We start from the raw sequence: 21,224 nt of genomic DNA, 5'->3' as shown, positions 1-21,224 counted from the left end.
ATTTGTTTTCTGCCTTGCTTTACTTAAAAGTAATGCTAAGACTGAAATTCCCAGATGTTAGACTACTCAATATGCAAGCCAGCAGTGAGAGAAAGCATGCAAAACATTCAGGCAAAACTTTCCAGCAAAACTTTCCAAATGGGCTGAGCAACCACTGCTGCCAGAAACATCAACAGGAGCTGCAGAAGAGCCACCTCTGAAAAGTAGGTGGCCCTGAGGGAGACTCCTAAGTGTGGCTGAAGAAACCAATTCTTATGAAATTGTGCCTAACAGCATTTTAGTGTAAAGAGATATCCCTAAACATACTTTAAAGGGAAACAGCAGAGGCTACTTTGCTAAACTGATACCTTTCTGAGCAAGCCATGGAGAAGAAGGAATATTTCAGGACATTTTAAGATATTCTTTTTAGCGTTTTCACTTCTGATTTCCATCCCCCATTCCTGCAAGCACTGAGGCGTTTCTTTAATTTATTGCAATTTACCAAGGGAAAACAAGCTTTCCCACTGACATCTCTACAAGCAAAATCTGCTCTCTGTGCTGTCTTGGTTGCAGAACCAGGCACAGACTGAATGAGAGAAGTTGGGAACTTGTTATGTAAAATCTACAGCAAGTGAGCTTTCCTAGTGCTATTATGCCCTGACCTCTTATTTTGGCGCACTAACAAAACACTGAGACTGGACAGTTAGAGGGTTTCCCAGGCTCCTTTTTTTTTTTTTTTCTTTTTCTTTTTCTTTTTCTTTTTGGCCTCATCACAAAACCCAAGAGAATCAATGGTGTGCCCAAACTTCTGAAATGGTCTAGAACTTTCAGCATCTCCAACATACAAAGAAACAGTGGGGAAATATGTGCATTTTATTTATTCATTATTTAATCAGGACAGCCTCCTGTCTAAAAATTCCTTGCTTTGGATCATGTTAGAAATCTCTGGCGCATTTTCCAATTGTTTGATATTTGGGCTACACTATGGTCCCTATTGCTTTACATTCGCTTTGTTTTCTGTATATGGCTTAAATTCTCAATTTTTCCAATAAATTACACTTGCCTATGAACCGGGTGATTGTTTTACCCTCCAAGACTCACTAGAGCATCCTCACTTGAGTAAAAGAGAAAAGAAAAATAATAAAGTGAATAGAATAGAATAGAATAGAATAGAATAGAATAGAATAGAATAGAATAGAATAGAATAGAATAGAATAGAATAGAAAGAATAGAATAGAGTAGAATAGAATAATAAAAAATTAAAAGTGTTTTTCTGGCTGCAGACTGCTACACTTCATATGCATTTTATGCCTCTTCACAGTCTTGGAAACTTGGAAATATCTACGATTTCTCAGGTACACTGTCAGCTCTTTGAGACAAAGCAGTTGGCATCAGAGTGAATCACAAAGTTTCTGAAACTGGACAGCAAAAATTGCATTGTGAGGCTGCATGGAAGTACCCTTCTGTGCCTTTCACACCAAACAGGTTCAGTTTACAAGTCAGAAATCATTTCCAAAGAGCCCATTCTGCAAATGCCACCCTGCAACACTGAGAGCCAGGCTGGGTGGTTTTCTGCCTCCTCCCACACCCCAAGGACCAGCCACGTTGCAGCGGGAGCCTCACCGATAACAGTGCCAGTGAGGCGTGTAGCTGAAAAGAATCCCTTTCACTGGCGTGTTGGTTCTGTCGCGCTGCTGGTAAGAAAAATGTGCTCATGTCAGTCAAGTGTGCAGGGTGAATCTGAAAATCAGATGGGTATTGTAGATGTTTTACTTATACAAAAGGGGACATATGAAACCATGGATCTCTCAGAAATCTCCCTTTCTCTGTGTGCATTCTTACCAAGGCAGATTTATTTTTAACATGGATCAGACATTTTTGGCTCGTATCCCTGAAGAGGCATGATTAGCCACATCTGCCTCCTTTTTAAACACTAATTTAATACAATACCTGTCCTCACAAAAATAGTTCCCTCCATGAAACTCACAAAATCCACTGTAAACAGCAACTTACAGTAGGGCTGTCTACAGACTGTCCAAAGCATGGATGCAGGAAAAGAAGACTGATGAGTCTAAAGACTTAAGCCATGAAGGTTTCAGACTAGTTGCTGTGCATAAATAAGTCTGCAAACAAGTAAAAACAATATTTATTATCTCCAAAGTCTTCTGGAATAAATGTCTTTTGGTATTGTTTTTAATTATTCATACATCTTGCATCTTTTTTTCTCTCAGTTGGCTTTGCAAAAGAGCAGCTTGCCAATCTATAAGTGCCCATGGAAGGTAGTTGTGGAGGTTAGATTAGAAAACATTGTTTAGAAAGAAACAGGAGATGCGAAAGTAGCCTAAAGCAGGGGACCTCTCTGGCCCTGCTCTTGATTTCATCTAGTCTTTGCAGATTGCATCTGCCACTCACTCTTCAATCCTGTGGGGTGCCAGTACATACAAATATTGAACAAGAGCTATGGGCCTCGAAAGAGTGTTTTCTGCAGCTGCATATGCTCCCAGAACATGGTCACTGGTGTTCAGTAGCTGAAGACAAAACATTATGAACTGATCAGTTCTCTTATGTTCACCAATCAACCACCCCTCCATCCATGCAGTAGCTATAAGCTGGTATCAGTAAAGCTGAAGATGACAGCAAGTGGTGCTTGTTTCTTTGTATTAACCTCCACTATCTCTGTTGACTATTGAACAAGCACAAGAATCTCCAAAGCAGTAGAGCTTCTACCATAAAAGAGACTGAATAGCTCCAATTGCCTTTCCCCTAGTCCAGTAAAAATGTGGCACCTGTATCACAATTTATTAGGCTTCATCTATTTTTTTTCAAGCTGTTAACACAGAAAACTGTCAGAAATGAAAATAATGTTCTACAAAGGATGTCAAGAAAAACATGCTGTCAGATTTTCTTTAGAACCTTATGGACGGAAGAGGTTGAACTTGTAAATATTCATAGTCAGACCTTGCTTTTCAGTTCAATGAAAGATGAACCTTCGCATAGAAAAAAAGATCAACAACTTCACTTCTGTGGCCTGAGGTTTTAGCTTTTATAAGGTATTAATGTTGAGAGGGAAGAATAACCCTACAAAATACATAGCATTAAGAAGACAGTTACTATTGTAATCTGCAAAGATAGCCTGAATGATCTGAAGCAAAACTGTCTGTCTCAGAACATGCTGCATAAGCACATTCATGGCATACATTTCCACTAGGTGTATAAATCCTATGGTTAGGAAGCTATCTAAGTATTATATATCTTATCATTATATTACATACAGCAGATGGCTTGAACTGGGGCACATGTCAAATATACTATGCCACTGAGCCTCAGCCTTGCCAAAAACAAACAAAGAAAAAAACCAAAAACCAAAAACCAACCAACCAAAAAAAACCACACACACACACAAAAAAAAAAAAAAAAAAAAAGGAAAAAGAAAAAAAAAACCAACAACACAGGACAGATTTCATTTTTAAAATGACACATTGGCTGACAGAGGTAGTGGCATAGAGCAATGCGTTTAAGTGTTTCTAGAGACTTTACCACAATACCAAGTGACATTTCTTTAAAGCATTACCATCATCCGTTAGCCATGGAGCCGTAAAGGGATTCAGACCTGGCTGACAGATCTCTGAAAGTGGTTAAGGGAGTAGTAATGGCAGCAGCTGGCAGGCATCTGAAGGGACCGCTGTGAGGGCTTTAGGACTTTCCTCAGTAAGCAAATCTGGAAGTAAATATAGCATCATTGCCAGTATAGTTTGAATGTGACTTAAATCAGAAGGCTGAGAAAAGAATGGTCAAATACAGAATACTGGATCGTTCTCCAGCATGACCCCTATCAGGCAGAATGACTGCAAAATTTCATGTCTCAGAGTGAAACAAGACTTCACAGAATCACAGAATGTTAGGGATTGGAAGGGACCTCAAAAGATCATCTAGTCCAATCCCCCCGCCAGAGCAGGAACACCTGGATGAGGTTACACAGGAATGTGTCCAAGCGAGTTTTGAATGTCTCCAGAGAAGGAGACTCCAGTTTATACCCATTGCCCCTTGTCTTATAATTGGTTGTCACAGAGAAGAGCCTGGCTGCATCCTCATGACACTTACCTATAGAGTGAGGTCTGTATTCCGAGCAGGACTGAGGGATTCTTGTGGAGAGGCAAGGAGGAATGCTTCCTCAGTGCGAAGCTGCAGTGAGAAGGCCTAACTCGATTCCTAGGTGTACAGCAAGAAACGCTTTTACTTCAGAATATGCCTGCTGGAAGTCTTATATTAAAAATGTGTTTTAAAAAGCATTTTGTAAAAGTCGTGAAGGCACAAACAAGAGCTGAAAGAAAATAGAGAAATTTCTTTAGAGAGAGAGTCTTGGAGAGCTCAGTTTGCTTAGCTTATCAAAAGGATGATGAAGAGATTACTTGCTCACATTATATAAGTATCCTCATGGGTAGACAGTAGAAATTCAAGAGGCTTTTTAGTCTTGGAGAGAACAGCATAATAACTACTATATGGCAGATAAATTCATACAAATTCAGTTTAGAAACAAAGAGCATTTTTGGTGATAAAAATGATTAGCCTTGGGAATTAGCTGCCAAGGGGATGGGTGGATTTTCTATCCCATGAGTTTTCAAATCAAGCAAGAATGCTTTTTGTAAAATATATTTAACAAAATATAAGTTATTGAACTCATGTAATGTGTCATGAGGTAGAGTGTAATGGTCTACAATATATAAAGTTAACTAGAAAATGTTGCGTTGCCATCTAGTCTAAAACTCCATCATTCTTTGACTGAGCTTTGTTTCTGTAGGAAGTGGTGACAAGGGAAGAGGCTGAGCATTTGGAGCCGAGGAGCTTAAAAACAGCAGCAGCACCATAAGGGACAGCGAGTTAGTTCAGTAAGGAAAGCATGGCTGGGTGTTAAAGAGTGTACAACAGTGGTATATATGAAGTGGAGTACTGCATTTTCTGTGGATGATAAAACCTGTGAGTGCTCAACCAAATTTCAGTGTCTCACCTAACAAAGTCAGACAAATGTCTTTGACCCCACTGGCTAAGACTACACGGCACATGCCTCCTGCACCCTGCCCTGTGCTGCTGCATGTCATTGCCCCCCTCCACAAGCGAGATGCTTCTCTCCCCTATTTGCAGTTGACCTGGGATTCTTCCCCTGACTCTCCTGTACCCACCATGAGTGCCCAGCACTGCTCTCCTGCTCCCCGCCTCCAGTTCATCAAATCCTGGCCATCTCTGCCACTGATGCAGCTTTTTGCAACAGGAGCTGCAGCAGTTTGTGGCAGGAAGGGTATGTCCATGGCATGTTGAAATTACACTATTTCTAAAAGATGAAAAGAATCCACGTGGTTCCTGTACTACCCAGATCTTGATTCTGCTTTTCCAACCATAATTGCTGCCTTTTGAGGAGGAGGGAGAGAGCAAAGAAAAAGCAGTCAATCCAAGTTGTCTCATGAGAGAGGTAATAGAGCAGGGCTAAGGAAGCTCAGCAGTCATCTAAGTACACAGCTTCTTGTAAAACCTTTCTGAAAAGCCTAAATGAATCCCCCAAATGAATGGCCATTTTGTTCCTTTCAGTTCTCCCTCTCTAGCATGGAACTCAATGTGCAGCTTGTGGACAGACAGATTCCACAATAGAGAAGGAGAGTAAAACTAAACCCGCTGGAGCTTGGCCAGCAGCAATGTCAAATCTCTTGACTGATTTCCCAGGGAATTCTTGCCCTAAATGTCAGGAGAACATAGCCCTGCAGCCTAACCTGGACCAGACTGATACCAAGCCGTGACAAAATGAATGACCTGTGTAACAAGATTACACCGCAGGAAAATTAAAACTTCAGAAATGTGCAAAGATCACATTTCAGTAAGCGGTATTTTATGTAAGATCCTTTTAGTAGACAAAGCTTAAACCAAACTTATAAACCATAAATTGGTGAGGGGAGGGGGATTTATGAGTGGCAACAGAATGAAACTTTCAGTCAGTCAGAAAAGAAAGTCTGAGAGTTTCTGCAAGCATCAATGGTTTCTGAAAGTCTTACAGCCTGATCTCAAATGCTCTCGTTGACAGGTCCCAAAGAAGGTGAAAGGAATTTAGTCTCCTAGGAGTCCGCACAGCTTTGAAAACAGCAGCTAAGTGACTCCATCACTCAGGCTCTTCTGAAAATCCTCGTGGAGCTTCTCCTGCCAGCAGCAGCAAGCATCACTTTCACTGTGCTTACCTGCAGCCGCTCACACTCATGGGGCTGGCAGGAGCCTGAAGAGCTTTGGGCTTTCTGATTCACCATCAGCTGCACTTGAAACAGGCTGGTGGATTCAAGATTTGTTTGAAAGGGCAGGAACAGCCAGAGAAAGACAGGGGAAGGGAGAGAGCACATGCATGTAGGTCTCATTGCTTTGTTGTTTTTTTTTTCAATCTGAAAGCCTGAAGTGGTGCTGAGAGAGGAGCTGAGCAAGCTGAGGAGCTTAACAACAGCAGCATAAGAGAGAACCATTCAGATCTGCTGGGTATGAGTGGGAAAGGACTAAGGCACTGAGAAAATACACAGTGCTTCTAAATTATGTGATTATTCTGGATTTTGGTCTTTCCACTACAGTCTTGTCTGACAAACCCCACGATATGACAGAGCTGCCCAGGATGGATCTCCATGATGCAGCCAAGGGACTCTTCCCACACTGCTACTCAGTGAGGTGACAGAATCTAGTGCTGGGAGTTTTTCTGCCTCTCTCCCTCATATTATTTTAGCTTGAATTAGTTGTTTGCACATTCCTTCCTTATTTTGGCAGTGTGCCCTCTCCTCTATAACAGACCAAACTGAAATCGCAGATCTAGCATGCTTCAACTGTCTGGGAAGTCCTTGTCCAGAACAGGGATGTCCTACATGTTGCAGCATCTTCTCATCATGGCTCACATTCCTACAGAGATCTTTAATTCATGATGCCCTAAAAATGACTGTAGAAACTCAGATTTAGTGTTCAGTGAAGGAGAAGCAGAGGCACAGCAAGATTCCACTGCACATTTTCCCCCTCTCAGACATGGATTGAGCTTTAACATAATTTTAAAATTTTTCATATGTATTCTTTTGTAAGTTATTTCCTCAGCACTGTTGAGCATAGACTCTATGTGGGCTCGACTTCTCCCAATGTTGTCAGATTTATGCCTGGACAAACTGGGGCAGCTTTCACCTGTTTTTCAGTGGGTGTCTTCCTTGCCTTCTGTGCTTTCAACAGAACATTGTTTGATTAGAGCTGGCACAGAGCAGTTTGCTCAAGGTTTGTGCCTGAAGCATTGCCTTTCTCTGTTTATGTGGCTACAGCCTTTGTCTAATCCTCCAGAAGATCTATCGCAATAAGAATGGTAGCAGTGACAGAAGCTATTAATGTTCTGGCTTCTCCATTTGGCAGTGATCTGCTCTGCAGATCAAAAAGAGCAGATATATGCTATCTGAAAAAAAAAAAAAAAAGGAAAAGCAATTATTAGTTTTGCTAAGGGTGTTTGTGAACAAACAAATGGGCTGCAGGAGCAGAGTCTTCAAGGTGCCAAAGAACAAATACATTGTCAAGGCAAAGCTATGAAAGCAAACTCAGCCCTGACTTGAAACAGCCAGCTCCAAAACTGGAAAGAAATTTGAGGTTTCTACAAATGACTTTTGTAGCTCCTAGAACAACAGCAGAAAGGATTTGTATGATAGAAGTAGCTGTGGAGTAAAGGGCTGAAATAATCAGATAATGACTTCACCAAATGCAGGTGGGAAAAAGGTGTGGCACGTTCAAGCCACATCAAGGGAAGCCACAGGTGCTTGAAACAGAGCACTAAAAAGGAGCTTTTCATACAGCAATTCTTAGCATGGGGGAAAAGGGTAAAAAAAACTTATGCAGAAGAATATACTAATTGAAATCCTTTCACTGTGAGGAATTCCTCCTACAGCATTGACAGAAAAAGTTGGTCTGTGAGTATATGAAGTACATGATGGGCTTATGTGTCAATAAGACAGTGTTGGGACTTGAAGTTTCTGGAATTACTGCAGTGGGTTGTGGAGGGCATAGACTGAAAAAAACAAATGCATCAATTGAAAGAGCAGAGTTGTATAATAATGACTGTATCCTCACTTAACTAAGCTCAAGACATAAGAAAGTGAAGCGAAGCTTGAAAACAAGGAAGGCAAACATCCAACCCATTGTTTTTCTTTTGCCATAAATTGTTTATGTCTCTCGGTATACTTTATGGCATGACTTGAGGAGAAGAGTGGGCAAACATGAGAGAAACACCTACATCTTTTCTTTATGATCACCTGCATTTACCATAAACCATGGTCAGTAAGTATTTAACACACAGGTATGACTTTATCGCTGTGTGCACCAGCTTGCCCAGGGCATCCTGAATTGATGGTGTTATATTTGCTTTTCACTGGTGTAAAATATTACTTACAATCTCTCAGCAGAAGTTAAGAGAAGAGTTTCTGTCTATGGTTTCGATACCCAAAGTAGTTAGTCAGATCTTGCACTGTTTTCTAATATTTAGAAAAATTATCTGTTACAGTGTGTCCTGTACAGGCTGGCTGATCATTATGCCAAATTATTCTTTCCCTATTGCTGCATGGATGCATTACAGTAGATGTAGTTTCTTTGTGCATGATATTTTAACTGTGTTCTACACTTGAACACATCCCTTAAAATATTTCCTATATTGCTTATGCACATATTTTTTTACTGCATGCAAAGGTGTAAGCCACTGGAAAAAAAGGATTTTCTAGATACTTAGTTCCAGTTTCACCCCTGTCTTCTTCAAGCAACAGTTTTTATGCATTCTCTAACAAAAGAATTGTGCCTGGAAACTTAGGCAACTTTTTTATCATTATTATGTGAGTGGCTGTTTTTTCATTGGAGCTTTTTCATGCTGTGGAGTCATTGCGCTCTTCTGAAGGTGGCAACTACCTGAATTTCCTCAACAGCATCTTAGTCTAAACTCAGCAGCTATTTTCAGTGGCCTTCATTGGCATTCCACACTAGGTTAACTTTGTTGAATGTAGCAACTTCCAATAAAAAAAGCTTTGCCTCTCTTGTAACAAGGAGAATCCTAGTAAGGTACTAATAGGCGTTTTAGATGGACTGCAAAGTTGCTTAGACTTTTTTTTTTGCTTCAGTGCAGCGTGTGGCAGAGCAGAAAACCTTTGAGTCCTCCCCAATGCTGTGCACTCCCCGCTGCAGAAGCACAGTGGGCTCGCTTCGGCCCTGGCTTCTTTTTTAACAAGTAGTCGCAAACCCCCCTGAATTCATCTGCATATTCACATGATCGCAAATGCCCGGCAGCCGGTGCTCCGGCGGCGCTTTCTGCAGCACCCTTGGCCCGCAGGCAGCAGCAGGTAGGGGAGCGCGGCGCTGGCCAGCCGCATGGTTTGGGAGCGGTGCCACCCCCCGGCCCCCCGCCCCGAGCCCACCCCGCCGAGCGCCGCTCACCCGCGCTGCCGCGGCTCCGCGCCCGCCGGGGAGGCATGAGCGACGGAGCGGCCGCTCCGCGCCGCGGGTGAGTGCGCGGTGGCGCTCCGCGGGGCGCGGACGGAGGGAGGGAAGGGAAGAGGAAGGGGGCGGCCCACCCAAACCGAAGATAACTTTTTGGGAAAACTTCGAGAGGAGGGGAGAGGGGTGCGCGGCTGCGGGAGGGGCGACCCTGCTCCGCGCTCGGGGGGATCCCCGCAGGTGCGCAGCCGGGACGCCCTTGCAGCGCCGGCGGGAGGCTCAGGGGTGCTGCGAGTTGATTTCCCCGGTGTTTTGCACCCAGGGGTGGCTCCCAGGGCATCTGGCAGCCTCACCGGTCCCCCTGCCCATGGGCACTAACGAAGCCTTTCAGTTGTCCTTGGGTTTTAACATTGCAGGTGCCAAGAGGGCTAAGAGGTCTCAGACCTCTCTCCTTTTCCACACCCTAAAACTTTGTTTTATTTGTCACTTGTGAGAGGCATCTGTGCAGAAATCCCAGCTCCACACAGCCAAAAAGCTGCAGTACTGGGCTCCCAAGCCTCCCCTTCCCACCTCCTTTAGAGATCCATCTCATTAGCTCATTCAACATCGTATTGGAAGATGAGGCAAAATGGTTATAAGCAAAGCCCTGTGATCGTGCATTTGTTTTGTAACAGTAGCCTGTACCCTTCTTGCCCCAAGCTGGCAAGTGGGTCCATTTGAGCTCCAGCCCCCTGTGCAAGCACAGGTTGGGGAGTGAGTTTGCTGCAAAGATGCCACTGTAAATAGCTGCCGCATGCACGAAGCTTCTGTGTGACAGCGGTGTTGTGTGGAGTGTCGGGCTACAAGTCCATGTCCAGGCTGGTTTATCCTTCAAATGAGATTAGCTAGAAAAAGAAGAATTTTAAAAATACTGTTTGACTTTTGCACTGAAGCTTTTGTTATTATCTATATCATTACGGCTTTGAAGTTATAATCATGCCTGCAGCTCTGATGGCAATGTGACCTGTTAAAAGCCACCTTACATTTTATCAGGCACAGTCTACTGTGTAATCTTGTAGTCCAGACCAGAAAATTTAAAGTGTGGCCACATGAAATTAATGTGTGACCATAACATGAGAGTGTCTTTCTGTTGTAGGTTGTATTTTGTGTTTACCTAAGGCAATGATGAACTGCAAATACTCCAAAAATTTGTTTTGAAACTTTGATGACAAACCTTAGCTGCTGGAAAGTCACATTTTGGTTTCAGACTTGGCACAGCCGTCATTCTCATCTCAGGACTTTGAATTAACTGCATGCTGAAAAAATAGTGAACATTGGCGATGGTGTTCATTTCTAAGTTTCCGATGGTGTTTGTAAAGTAAAAAGTAAAAACCTGGACTCAGGGCTTGAACACCGTGTTAGGCTTTTATTAACATTTGTAGAGGCTTTTTTTTTTTTTTGCTGTGGGGAAGAAAGGTTTGCAGTTTGAAAGAAAAATTTGGCCGTGGTAGTTGGGCATTTTGCTGGGTGTTGAAATTATAGAAACAGACTGCTTCAGAAAAACATGTGTGCATTAAAAATAGATGTCTAGATCACTAACTATCAAAGTGTGGCTGACAGTGTAGTTCTACCATTTTGATTTTTTTTTCCGTGTAGTATGCTGTTTTAGAAGAACAGAAACTTTCTTTATGTTGATGAGCAAGCTTCTGTGTTTGATTTATGATGCTTCAGGCTTGCATGCAGCAATTCAGGGTTTTCAGGGCTGTAAATAAAATTGACAGAATTGATGGCCCGTAGTCTCAGCTGGAGAAGCAGTATGAGATCTGCCCTTCAGAAGTGGTAACCTCTTTCTAGACAGGCCCATCAGCAGTTCAGTAGAAGGTGTGATCTTTCATATCCTCCCTGTGTCTCTCTTGCATATGTGTGCACACACACACAATCACTCTTAATATGTTCTTCCACGATATTCCAAAACTAGGAGCAGGCTAACTGCACAGTTTTGATATCCAATGCAAACACCCTTTTTCTGTCCACTTCTATGGAATGAAGGAATGTAGTTAATTTGTAGATCTCATTATTCTTTGGATATAGAAAGAGATAGTCATGCACACTCGAAAAAATAAGTCAGGAGTCATCATACCCCTCTTTCCCATGCTTCAAAAACCTAGATTCCCTTGATGGTTGTAAATTTTGCAGAAGTCTGGAATATAACACCAGGGCTTGCATTTTGCTTAGCTGCCTGTGTCTGCATCTAGGTTTATTTTTCGTGGCCTTCAGGATATGCTTCATCCCTATATTAAATGTTCATCTGGGACACGCCCTGGGAAAATGAGCTTTTCTTATTACGGCTAAAGCACCTGTGTCCTACCCAGGGCACTAAAATAACTATTAGTGAGGAAGTATCAAGGGTGTTAGAGGTAAGCCTTTAGGTTTTGGTGAGAATCTGGGCACAGGGTTCAAGTGTAAGGACAATCAAATACCTGTGAGCTTCAGCATTGGCAGAGGCAATGATTTTGGAGTAATTTTGAACAAAAAGTCTAGTCTAGATAGTTGGTCGTTAACTGGCAGTTAATATGAGATCTTACAAAAACATCTTTATGTTTGTCTGGAGTTTGACCCAAAATCAGAAGATTTTGGGGATGACTTAATTCGCTTTTGAGGTTCTGGCTTCAGTTCTCTAGAAGAAGTCCAGCTGAAGTCTCTCAGATCACTTCATGAGAACTTTACAGCAGCCATTTGCCAGAAATAAAGTAATTCTTATTCTCATCTGAGAGTGCAGAGAACTGAGAGTTCAGATGACCTATCCAAAATACACAGTAAATTAGCATAAGAAATGAGACAGGGGAACAAATTATTTGCTCCAGTCACAGGATTAAATTGCCTTTCCCTAATTCACTGCAACTGTTAAGAAATTCATGGGCCATTCCGCTTGCAATAACTTGAAAAGGGCAGACATGCCTTTTATGCTTCTTTCTGATGTAAGTGGTATTAAATATGCATTGTAGCTCAGTTACCTTAGATAACTGAGCATAAATTCATCCATCTTCCACTTGAAATTCTGTTCCCAAATGTAGCAGCTTCATATTCTTTCTTTTGTTTTCTACTTTTTGGAGGGGTTGGAGGTTTTTTGCTTTTGTTTTTAGAGAAGAATCTTGTTAGCATTCCTTAGAAACTCATTAAAATGCTTCCCTTTTGGCTTGTTCTCCTAATTTATTAATACCACAAATAACTTTTCTTTGGTGACCCACTTTCATAGGTATCTGAACATCTAGCAAAATTGTAACTCATCAGGAAGGCAGTGTAGACTAACAAATAGCATCTCCAGACAGAGAGGAAAATCAAGACACTTCTTTCTTTGTCGCACAGAGTTCTACACACCACACATACAGAAAATACTGCTCTATTCCACAGCTTACTCAGCACCCTTAGCCCAAAAGAAAGAACTTTATTGATTGCATGATTGATTTAAAGGTCAGAATTTAGGATTGCATCTATTCTCCTGGCTGAATTAAATTTTTACCCTGCATCCGCAGTGAAGAAACTGCTCTGTGCATAAACATAAATTGAAATACTGGTCTGTGTGAGTGTTCAAACAGACTTTCTGTTACAGCACCCAGGGCAATCTCTCAATACTACACTTATCAAAACCATTAGGGTTTGACTAAGCTACTGCTTTTTATTGAATTATGGTACCTGCTTTGTCAAAAGTACAGATTTGCTTAGAAAAAGAGGATACCCACTGGTTTAATGAGCATGACTGTCAACAGGCCACTGGAAGTAGTAGGGCTGTACAGACTCTAAGTCAGGCAGAAGTCAGCTAGTGCAGAGAAATACACTCATTTCCATAGTCATTTGTGTCAAAAGATAACAAGGTTGCTTTTTGTGAACTCAGGCCATACAGACAGACTTAGCGCAGGGGGTGACTGATCACCTTGTTTCCTGCAGGCACTCAAGCGCTGGTCATGTTTTAAGGGCAGCCTGCTCTGACAGTGCACACGTCCGTGGTTGTCCCAGTCCAAGGATACTCAGCATTGCCACTTTCTCTCCAAAGTCTGTTGGGTAGCAACGCCCTAACAGGAGAGCATAAGGCTTATTTGGTGACTTCTGATGGAGCTTTGTTTTCCTTTTCAGTAAGTGTGGACGTCTGTGTAAGTGCAAGAGCATCATGGTGGCGTTCAAAGGAGTCTGGACTCAGCCCTTCTGGAAAGCTGTTTCAGCAGAATTCTTGGCCATGCTCATTTTTGTTCTCCTCAGCCTTGGCTCCACAATCAACTGGGGTGGAGCAGAGAAGCCCCTGCCTGTAGACATGGTCCTTATCTCCCTCTGCTTCGGACTCAGCATTGCAACCATGGTGCAGTGCTTTGGACACATCAGCGGAGGCCACATTAACCCTGCTGTGACCGTGGCAATGGTCTGCACCAGAAAGATCAGCCTTGCCAAGTCCGTCTTCTACATTCTTGCTCAGTGTCTGGGAGCCATCGTGGGCGCAGGCATCCTCTACCTCGTCACACCACCAAGTGTGGTGGGAGGCCTGGGAGTCACTGCGGTAATCTCTCCTTCTCCAGCTCTTGAATGAGACTAGCTTAGAGCCTAAGAAAATATAATCATTGTCACAGAGAATACAGAGAGCTCAAGTAGAGATTTTTAGGAGCTTGCTGATTTATTTATAAAATCTAGATGGGGCTTAAAGCTCACCTTAGGATAGGTTTATGAAGCATAATATCTATAGCAGTTCTTTTTATAGGAGTTCTCTTTCCTAGAACTTTCCCAAATCTGATGACAGCAGGTAATGTTCATTTGCATATAGAATTTAAATAATATATGCGAGAAATGCCATTTTCATGTGGGCTGGGAAAGGGGAAATTAATTCTATGCCATTATGATGAGGATTGAAAAAACATCAGTTTAAAATGACATACTTTTGAAATAGATTGTGCCTTAGATTTCAGCTTTGTTCTAGACTAATAAGGAATGCCATCAGTTAGCCCTGTTGCAGGACTTATTAAAAATGCACTTGAGCTGCACACTGCTTAATTTTTAATTGAAATTTAAATTAATTAAGTCAGGGCTAATTAATGAATTTATAATTGAATAGTAAATTACAGTGCTCCCAAGAAAAAAAATGGTGAAGGGGAAGTGCAGCATTTGCAAATCCCTGTGTAAAAATAAACTATACTTCTGGGGTCTAACTTTGAAGTTCTTGTTGGGTGTTACTGTTAAGCCTTCTGTTCTCAGTCCAACAGTAATTTTCCATGGCCCTTAAAATAAAAATAAAAATTAATAAAACGAGAAGCGGAGAAAAGCGTTTGTAGGGGGCAGAATGTGTATCCTAAAAGTTCATTGCTTTCTTTCATTGTGTACTATTTAGAAACTTCTTTCATTGAAATACAATTAATGTATGTGGTGGCTTTCTGATTTACAAAATCACCTTTGCTTCATCTCTGGTGTTTCTTTCCCTTGTTCCAGGTACATGGGGATCTTTCCGCTGGCCATGGACTCCTGGTGGAGCTGATAATTACATTCCAGCTGGTTTTTACTATTTTTGCCAGCTGTGATTCAAAACGAAGTGATGTCACTGGTTCAGTAGCTTTAGCAATTGGATTTTCTGTTGCAATTGGACATTTATTTGCTGTAAGTTAATGGCTTCTCTTTAAAAAAAATAGACTCCTTGTCCCTTTATGCCTACTTCAGAGGTAAATAGAAACTGCTCTATAGCTATATAACTGCTATATTCTTTATGGATCCGTGCAAAAACCCCCTGGAGTAGGAGGAGGGACCCGCTTGGTAGGGTGTTGCATCAAAGTTTTTCTGCCTGTTTATGTGATGACTTAGTTAATTTTGTGATAAGACTCAGGAGAGTGATAATACTTGCTATCAAGCTTAGAAGCTCTGCAAAACCAGGGTATCCCCATAGTACAGGGGCTAGCAGAAATTTAATAACCTTTGTCAAAATTTTAACAACAGATAACATTTTGTTTTTGCTTTAGATCAATTACACTGGTGCCAGTATGAACCCAGCTCGATCATTTGGACCTGCTGTCATCATGGGGAGATGGGAAAACCAATGGGTAACTCTGCTTTCATGCTTCATTCACCATAGTGGCAAACAGCTATCAGGATTTTTCATATATCACTTGCTTTTAATTATTTTTGCCAGTACATCCCATAGACACCATCACTGAGGAAGACAGGCGCTGACCTGCCACAAGCTTTGGTATAATTCTGCTCCTCGCCTAGGACTGAGGTGCAGTATGCAGAACTTTGGAATAGCTTCTCTCTATTTAGGGTCTGTTTTGTGGAGGTAGTAGCTGGGGTAGAAAGGAAATCGTACAAAAATTTTAAAACAAAAAGAGCAATCCAGCGAGACTGAAAGAATTGAACTGCTAGTAAGAAAAATCCTCTGAGGCAGATTGCAAACCTCCTGGTCACGCTGGTGAGAAGTTATGGGAATAATTCTGTTGGCTTCACGTTTCACCAGGTTCTGCTGCAAACCGGGGCAGATGTACAAAATGAGAGCGGGGACCCTCTGTAACGTGGTTCCTGGAGGAGAACCTGCCTGGCAAATGCCCACAGTGAGAGATGAAGGGGTCACAGTCTAGTCTTTGCAGACCACACCAAATGTTACCTGCTTCGGTTTGAAAATATCAGCTTAACTAGGAGTATTTGCGCAGGAAACAATTTGATAAACAGATTGTGAATGATGCAGTCATTTTCTATAGCATCCCACTGTTAAACTTATTAAAACTCAATTCACATTTTGTAAGGGAGAGATGGATTGCAGCTTAGCCTTACCTAAATAAAGACAGGGAAAGCACTTGTAGGGACAGTTTCCAATGCTAACTGTAAGAAATGCATGTTACAGTGCATGTAAGGATTTTCTTGTTTTTTAAAGTATGAAGCCCACATAGCTCCCACTGCAGCTAATAACAGAAATAGCATTGTCTTCAGGCCCTAAGGCTCCAATTCTGCAAGCACAATACCATGTGTAACTTTGTTCCCAAGAGTTATCCTATTGAGGCAGATTTACCCAGTTATTAGTGAATGACTTGTTCCTCTGAAAAAATGCAGTAGTTTTTCACGAGATTAATTATCCATACTTTGATAGAGCCTGTAATTTATAACTAAAGCTGTAAATAATAAACAAATGTGCCATGGAGCAACTTCTAGGGAAAGCTTAGCTACTGCCCTGGTCACTTGGAAATATGGTCATTTCTTCTCCTTCAATGCAGTGACATTGGCATGCCGTTGACAGAAGTCCATGGGCTTCTGCACCTACTAATGTTACAGAATTGCTGCTTGTTGTGCTGAAATAGATATGTACTCTCCAAAGTTGTATCTGTTGGTTGTATTTGCTTATTAAAATTAAATACTCAAGTAGCTTGTTGGATTCTGCTGGATCAAAAGCCAAATTTGGTTTATTTTCAAAATGTGAGTCTGAGATACTGAATAGAACTGTTTGTGTGTACACTAGGAAAGGTTTTGTTTCCTAAAAAGTTCATTGTCACCTTGGGTGAGAACGTAGAAAGAAAACCAGTCTTCTGTCTTGGTGTTTATTTTGTGTGTCATCTTACAAATAGTCCATATATGTTGTCTACAGCTGACAAGAAGTTACGAAAAATGAGAGGAGTCCTCTTGTAAAGAGATGGATCACTAAAACTTGACAAAACTGTTTCTTTTCAAAGATGTGGGCCTGCTTCTCAGTTACCTTATTCCTGCTAGTTTAAAAACAAAGTTATGCCAGGGCAGCTATATGTTGTATGGGACTACAGAACTCTATTTGACAAAGCTTATGTGACTCTACCTAGATCTGTGGCCTTTTTTTTTTTTTTTTCCAAGAAATGTTATGGTTATGATCTAACTAAGGATGATGAAGAACCTGTGCTTTTTTGTTATGGGACTAAGTGTAAAAAAATTAGTTAAATCTCCCATAAAGAAGGGGGAGACAAAAAAAAACAAACCACCACACCAGCTTCTTTCTGTTAACAGAAGGTAGGGCTAGGGCAGCCAGAAAGGATGTCTGTGTGTCTATCCATGGGAGGTGTCTCTGGCTTTTTCTGCCATTCAGCTGGCCTTCTTGAGAAGGTTGTTAAAAAGACAAATAGGCTGTAATAATTTTCGGGCATAAGGGAGGTAGTAACCGTACCACTCTGACATGTCAGCATAGGTCCCTCTGCTCAGCGGGATCCACTACCTGGCAACTCACCAAACACTTTGATGAGAGGAGTTTTTAGGGGACAGCTGCACCCACAAATGTGAGGTGCTTTAGATGACTAGATTCACGGTGACTAGGGAGAACTTCTGAAGGGGCTTAAATATGTGTGTGAGAGAGAGACTGGGAATAGGCAGAAATAAAATAAATTAAAAAGTGGCAAAGGACTGTTGCCATTAAATGCCTAAGATACTGCCTTCTGACCAACTTCATATGTGATTTTAAAGCAGTCACTTAATTGCTGAGTTCCAGGTCACTGCATGTGAAACCTAGTGTAGTTACATGTCTCTGCATCATAACCTGGTATGACAGTAGATTTCATCCCAGTTCATGAAAACAATGTGACCATGCATTTCTGGAAAGCAGAATTGGCTTGAACAATTGGGCCAGGGTATTTTCAGATAGTTTTCTGGGTGAAGTTTGTAGCAACATGTTTTTCCCTGAGACTCTGGCTTCTTTATGTGCTTTAGAGCTCAGTGCCTATATTTTTTCAACCTTTTTTTACAGGTGTATTGGGTGGGACCAATCATAGGAGCAGTCCTTGCTGGTGCTCTTTATGAGTATGTCTATTGCCCAGATGTTGAACTCAAACGCCGGTTTAAAGATGTCTTCAGTAAGGCCACCCAGCCATCCAAAGGGAAGTACGTCGAGGTGGATGATAACAGGAGCCACGTAGAGACCGATGACCTGATCCTGAAGCCTGGCATAGTTCACGTGATTGATATCGACAGGGGTGAGGACAAGAAGGGAAGAGATCCATCCAGTGAGGTGTTGTCTTCTGTATGACTAGCAAGAAGCACTGAAAGCAGAGAGCAGCCTGCTAACCTGTCCACAGATATCCTTCCACCTATTAAGGAAACAGATCTCCTCTAAACTGAGCTTCTACCGTTTCTTAACAGGTATGGTATGAGCAGCTGCATGGCAGTGGTATCACCAAGCCATACACCTGCTCAGTTGGCATATTAGGACTTTGCTATAATTAGGATTCCCCATCTATTATTCCAAATTAAGAGTTGTTCCTACTATTTTCTTCTCTTTCTCTCTGGAACAATCCCAAAGTCAAAAAAAGAGATGAAAGCACTTTAATAAATCAGTCAATAATGAAATGAAGAAAGAGATGTTTAACATTCAGATTGACAGTTAAGACATATCAGGAAATGCCTATAGACATGAAGACCTACTTATCAGATTGTTCTTCTGACACTTAATTGGCTGTTGTCAGCTCCAATTAGAACATCTTATCCATTAAGCATTCTCTGCAAGGTTCAGGAATAACACCAATAGTATTTTAGAGTTTTATCCACAGTCAAGCAAAGGAGCATTGTTTCCACTCATGTACATCACTGTTGCCTTGCAAACTACCTCTGAAAAAATGATACTTTAATAGGTTTAAAAAATAATAATTCTATCAACCCATCAGATTTCACTCATGTGATTTCCAGTATAAATATATTAACTTCATTCCTTCCTGGGAGTAAATATGCTGAAATTGAATGTGGAAGCCTACTGCAATAAGGCTGCAAACTGTTTGACTGTACTTCATGCTTCCTCTTGTCATTCTCTATCTGGTGAAACATTCTCCTGGGGTTTGACTATTGACCATTTAGTGTTAGCAGACTCTCAAGGTCATGCAAAGAATATAAAGGCTTTCCTGTTACTTAATAACTCAAATAAGAGATATCAGAAGAAAAGAAGGCATATCTGTTTTCAGTGCACTTGTTCAAATACACATTTCTGTGCTAATTTATGTAAACTAAAGGTTTAATTTACTTACCTACTTTCTTAAAAGATGGTTGGTGATATGGGTTTTTTAATTTATTAGTAATGTAGAGGGATTTTACCTTTTAACTGTATTGAAACGTGGATTGGGAAGTATTTTTTTATAACAGATGATAAAAATTTGACTGCTTCTGGCTTTTTGTTGCAACTGATGCCTAACTATTTGAACAGGATCAATGCTTGTTCCAATGTTTATATAGTCTTAATTACGCCTCTGGCAAAGGTTTCTTTATCTGTTGTTAGGAAAAGATGCAAGCACTTGCAGGTTTTTTTAGGGAGAAATGGACATGAAATATGTTCAGTAATCAGTCTTTCCCTTACAGAAGTACTTAGACATAAACACCACAGCAGAACATTTCTGTAAAACTCTTACTGATTTACTGCTTTTGTTTCTGATCAGTGGCTTTGGGTTTTGCAATATGCAGCTGCAGAGCAGTCAGGAGCATGGTATTATTATGGTAATTGTATAGTTTTTATTTTGAAATTGAAAAGCTACTCCTGCCTATTTAGCAATAACAGGGAAAAAAGTATTAGTACTGAGTGTGGGCTGTAATAGCCTTGTCCGCTCTTTGACATACTCCACATGCAATCTTTATTACAGGGAATTAGACATTTCTAATGAGATAATAAACCACTGCTATACTCAAATCTGTGCACTATGATCCAACATCAATTCTACTATCCCAACTCGCACCACTGTATAGTCCCAGCATGTCCTGCCATACTCATTCTCTTAGTTTCAGGCTTTCCTTGTCTTAAAGCCTGTTGGAGTGTGGCGTAAGCTCTCTGCATTGAGCATGAGATTCACAGCTCCTCCATGCATTTGCAGTTGGACCACAATCTCTCCCCTGCAGCCCCAGGCACAGCACATGGCACACTCAGGTGCAGGACAGGGCTTTCTTGGGTGAACTAGCAACAACCCCATTCCCGACACATGGATCTTCCTTGCAGACATGCTCCCCATCACGTACCTGCTGCAGCATCACAGCAGAGGCTACCTGGACAGCGTGGTTAAATAGCTGATATTTATCCTTAGCTGGGCTCTGACACGGTGACAGCATCAGGGCTCAAGGGCATGAGCATGATTAGGGACCTGCAAGGGACAATGTCAAATGGCAGGGACAAGCTCTTTCCCACAGCAAGGATTAAGTCTCCCAGGGAAGGGCAACACAGGTGTGGTGTTCAGACCCCTGCATACCTCTGCTCAGATGGGTAAATACTATGCTAAATACGTTCAGTGAGAAAGAGCCAAACTTGTGGGGTTTGTTGGTTGGCTTATTTGTTTGTTTGACTAGGCATTAGTTCTGGTTTATTTTTTTTTCTTTTTTCTTTTAAATGCTGGATTTGTTAAAGGGACACTTTGACTAAACCTTTTCCCTATCTTAAACAGGTTAAGTAAGGAGTAATATACATAACACTGGTAGATTTTTAAGTGAAGGTTTGCATTTTTTTTTTAATTTAAAGACACTCCTTAGAAGCTCTTAAATTGTGAATTTTGCATGGTACTGTATTATTTAAATAAGAACCTATGATTTGTTTTATGCTTAAGGGTCCTTTATGCAAATGGCTTGGTGCATACTTTCCTCAGCCAGCCTGATTCTGCTGCTGATGTGAGCATAACACAAGCAGAGCACCAACCACCTCAGTTAGGAGGATTTATTTCCTTGAAACATATCATAGGTGGTTCTGCCCCACCACAAGAGGTCACCGTTCATGTAAGGGATGTCACTCTTCAGCATCCCTTAGGACTCAATTTAGTTTTGACCTGCAGGGATTTGTGCTTCTCCAAGTCATTTTGCAGTGGTATCATCACTGTAACAATAGT

General features: G+C 41.4%; 1 protein-coding gene across 2 annotated transcripts; it reads left to right on the top strand.

The window, feature by feature from the left end:
* The first annotated feature begins 9,152 nt into the window (after nt 1-9,152).
* AQP4 (aquaporin 4) lies at nt 9,153-19,042 on the top strand. 2 transcript variants are annotated; one of them, XM_065053382.1, is made up of 5 exons: nt 9,153-9,338; nt 13,543-13,957; nt 14,878-15,042; nt 15,399-15,479; nt 18,128-19,042. In XM_065053382.1, exons 1-5 carry the CDS (start codon nt 9,265-9,267, stop codon nt 18,404-18,406), a joined length of 1,014 nt encoding a protein of 337 aa, XP_064909454.1. In that variant the 5' UTR covers nt 9,153-9,264; the 3' UTR covers nt 18,407-19,042. The 2 variants fall into 2 exon arrangements, with proteins under 2 accessions (XP_064909454.1, XP_064909455.1); XM_065053383.1 differs by lacking the exon at nt 9,153-9,338 and adding an exon at nt 9,345-9,499.
* The last annotated feature ends 2,182 nt before the right edge of the window (nt 19,043-21,224 follow it).

The sequence above is a fragment of the Columba livia genome, chromosome 2 (genome assembly GCF_036013475.1).
Source record: "Columba livia isolate bColLiv1 breed racing homer chromosome 2, bColLiv1.pat.W.v2, whole genome shotgun sequence".
Taxonomy (NCBI): Eukaryota; Metazoa; Chordata; class Aves; order Columbiformes; family Columbidae; genus Columba; species Columba livia.
Note: the sequence above shows the minus strand (reverse complement) of the source record. Positions and strands in the feature narration are given on the sequence as shown.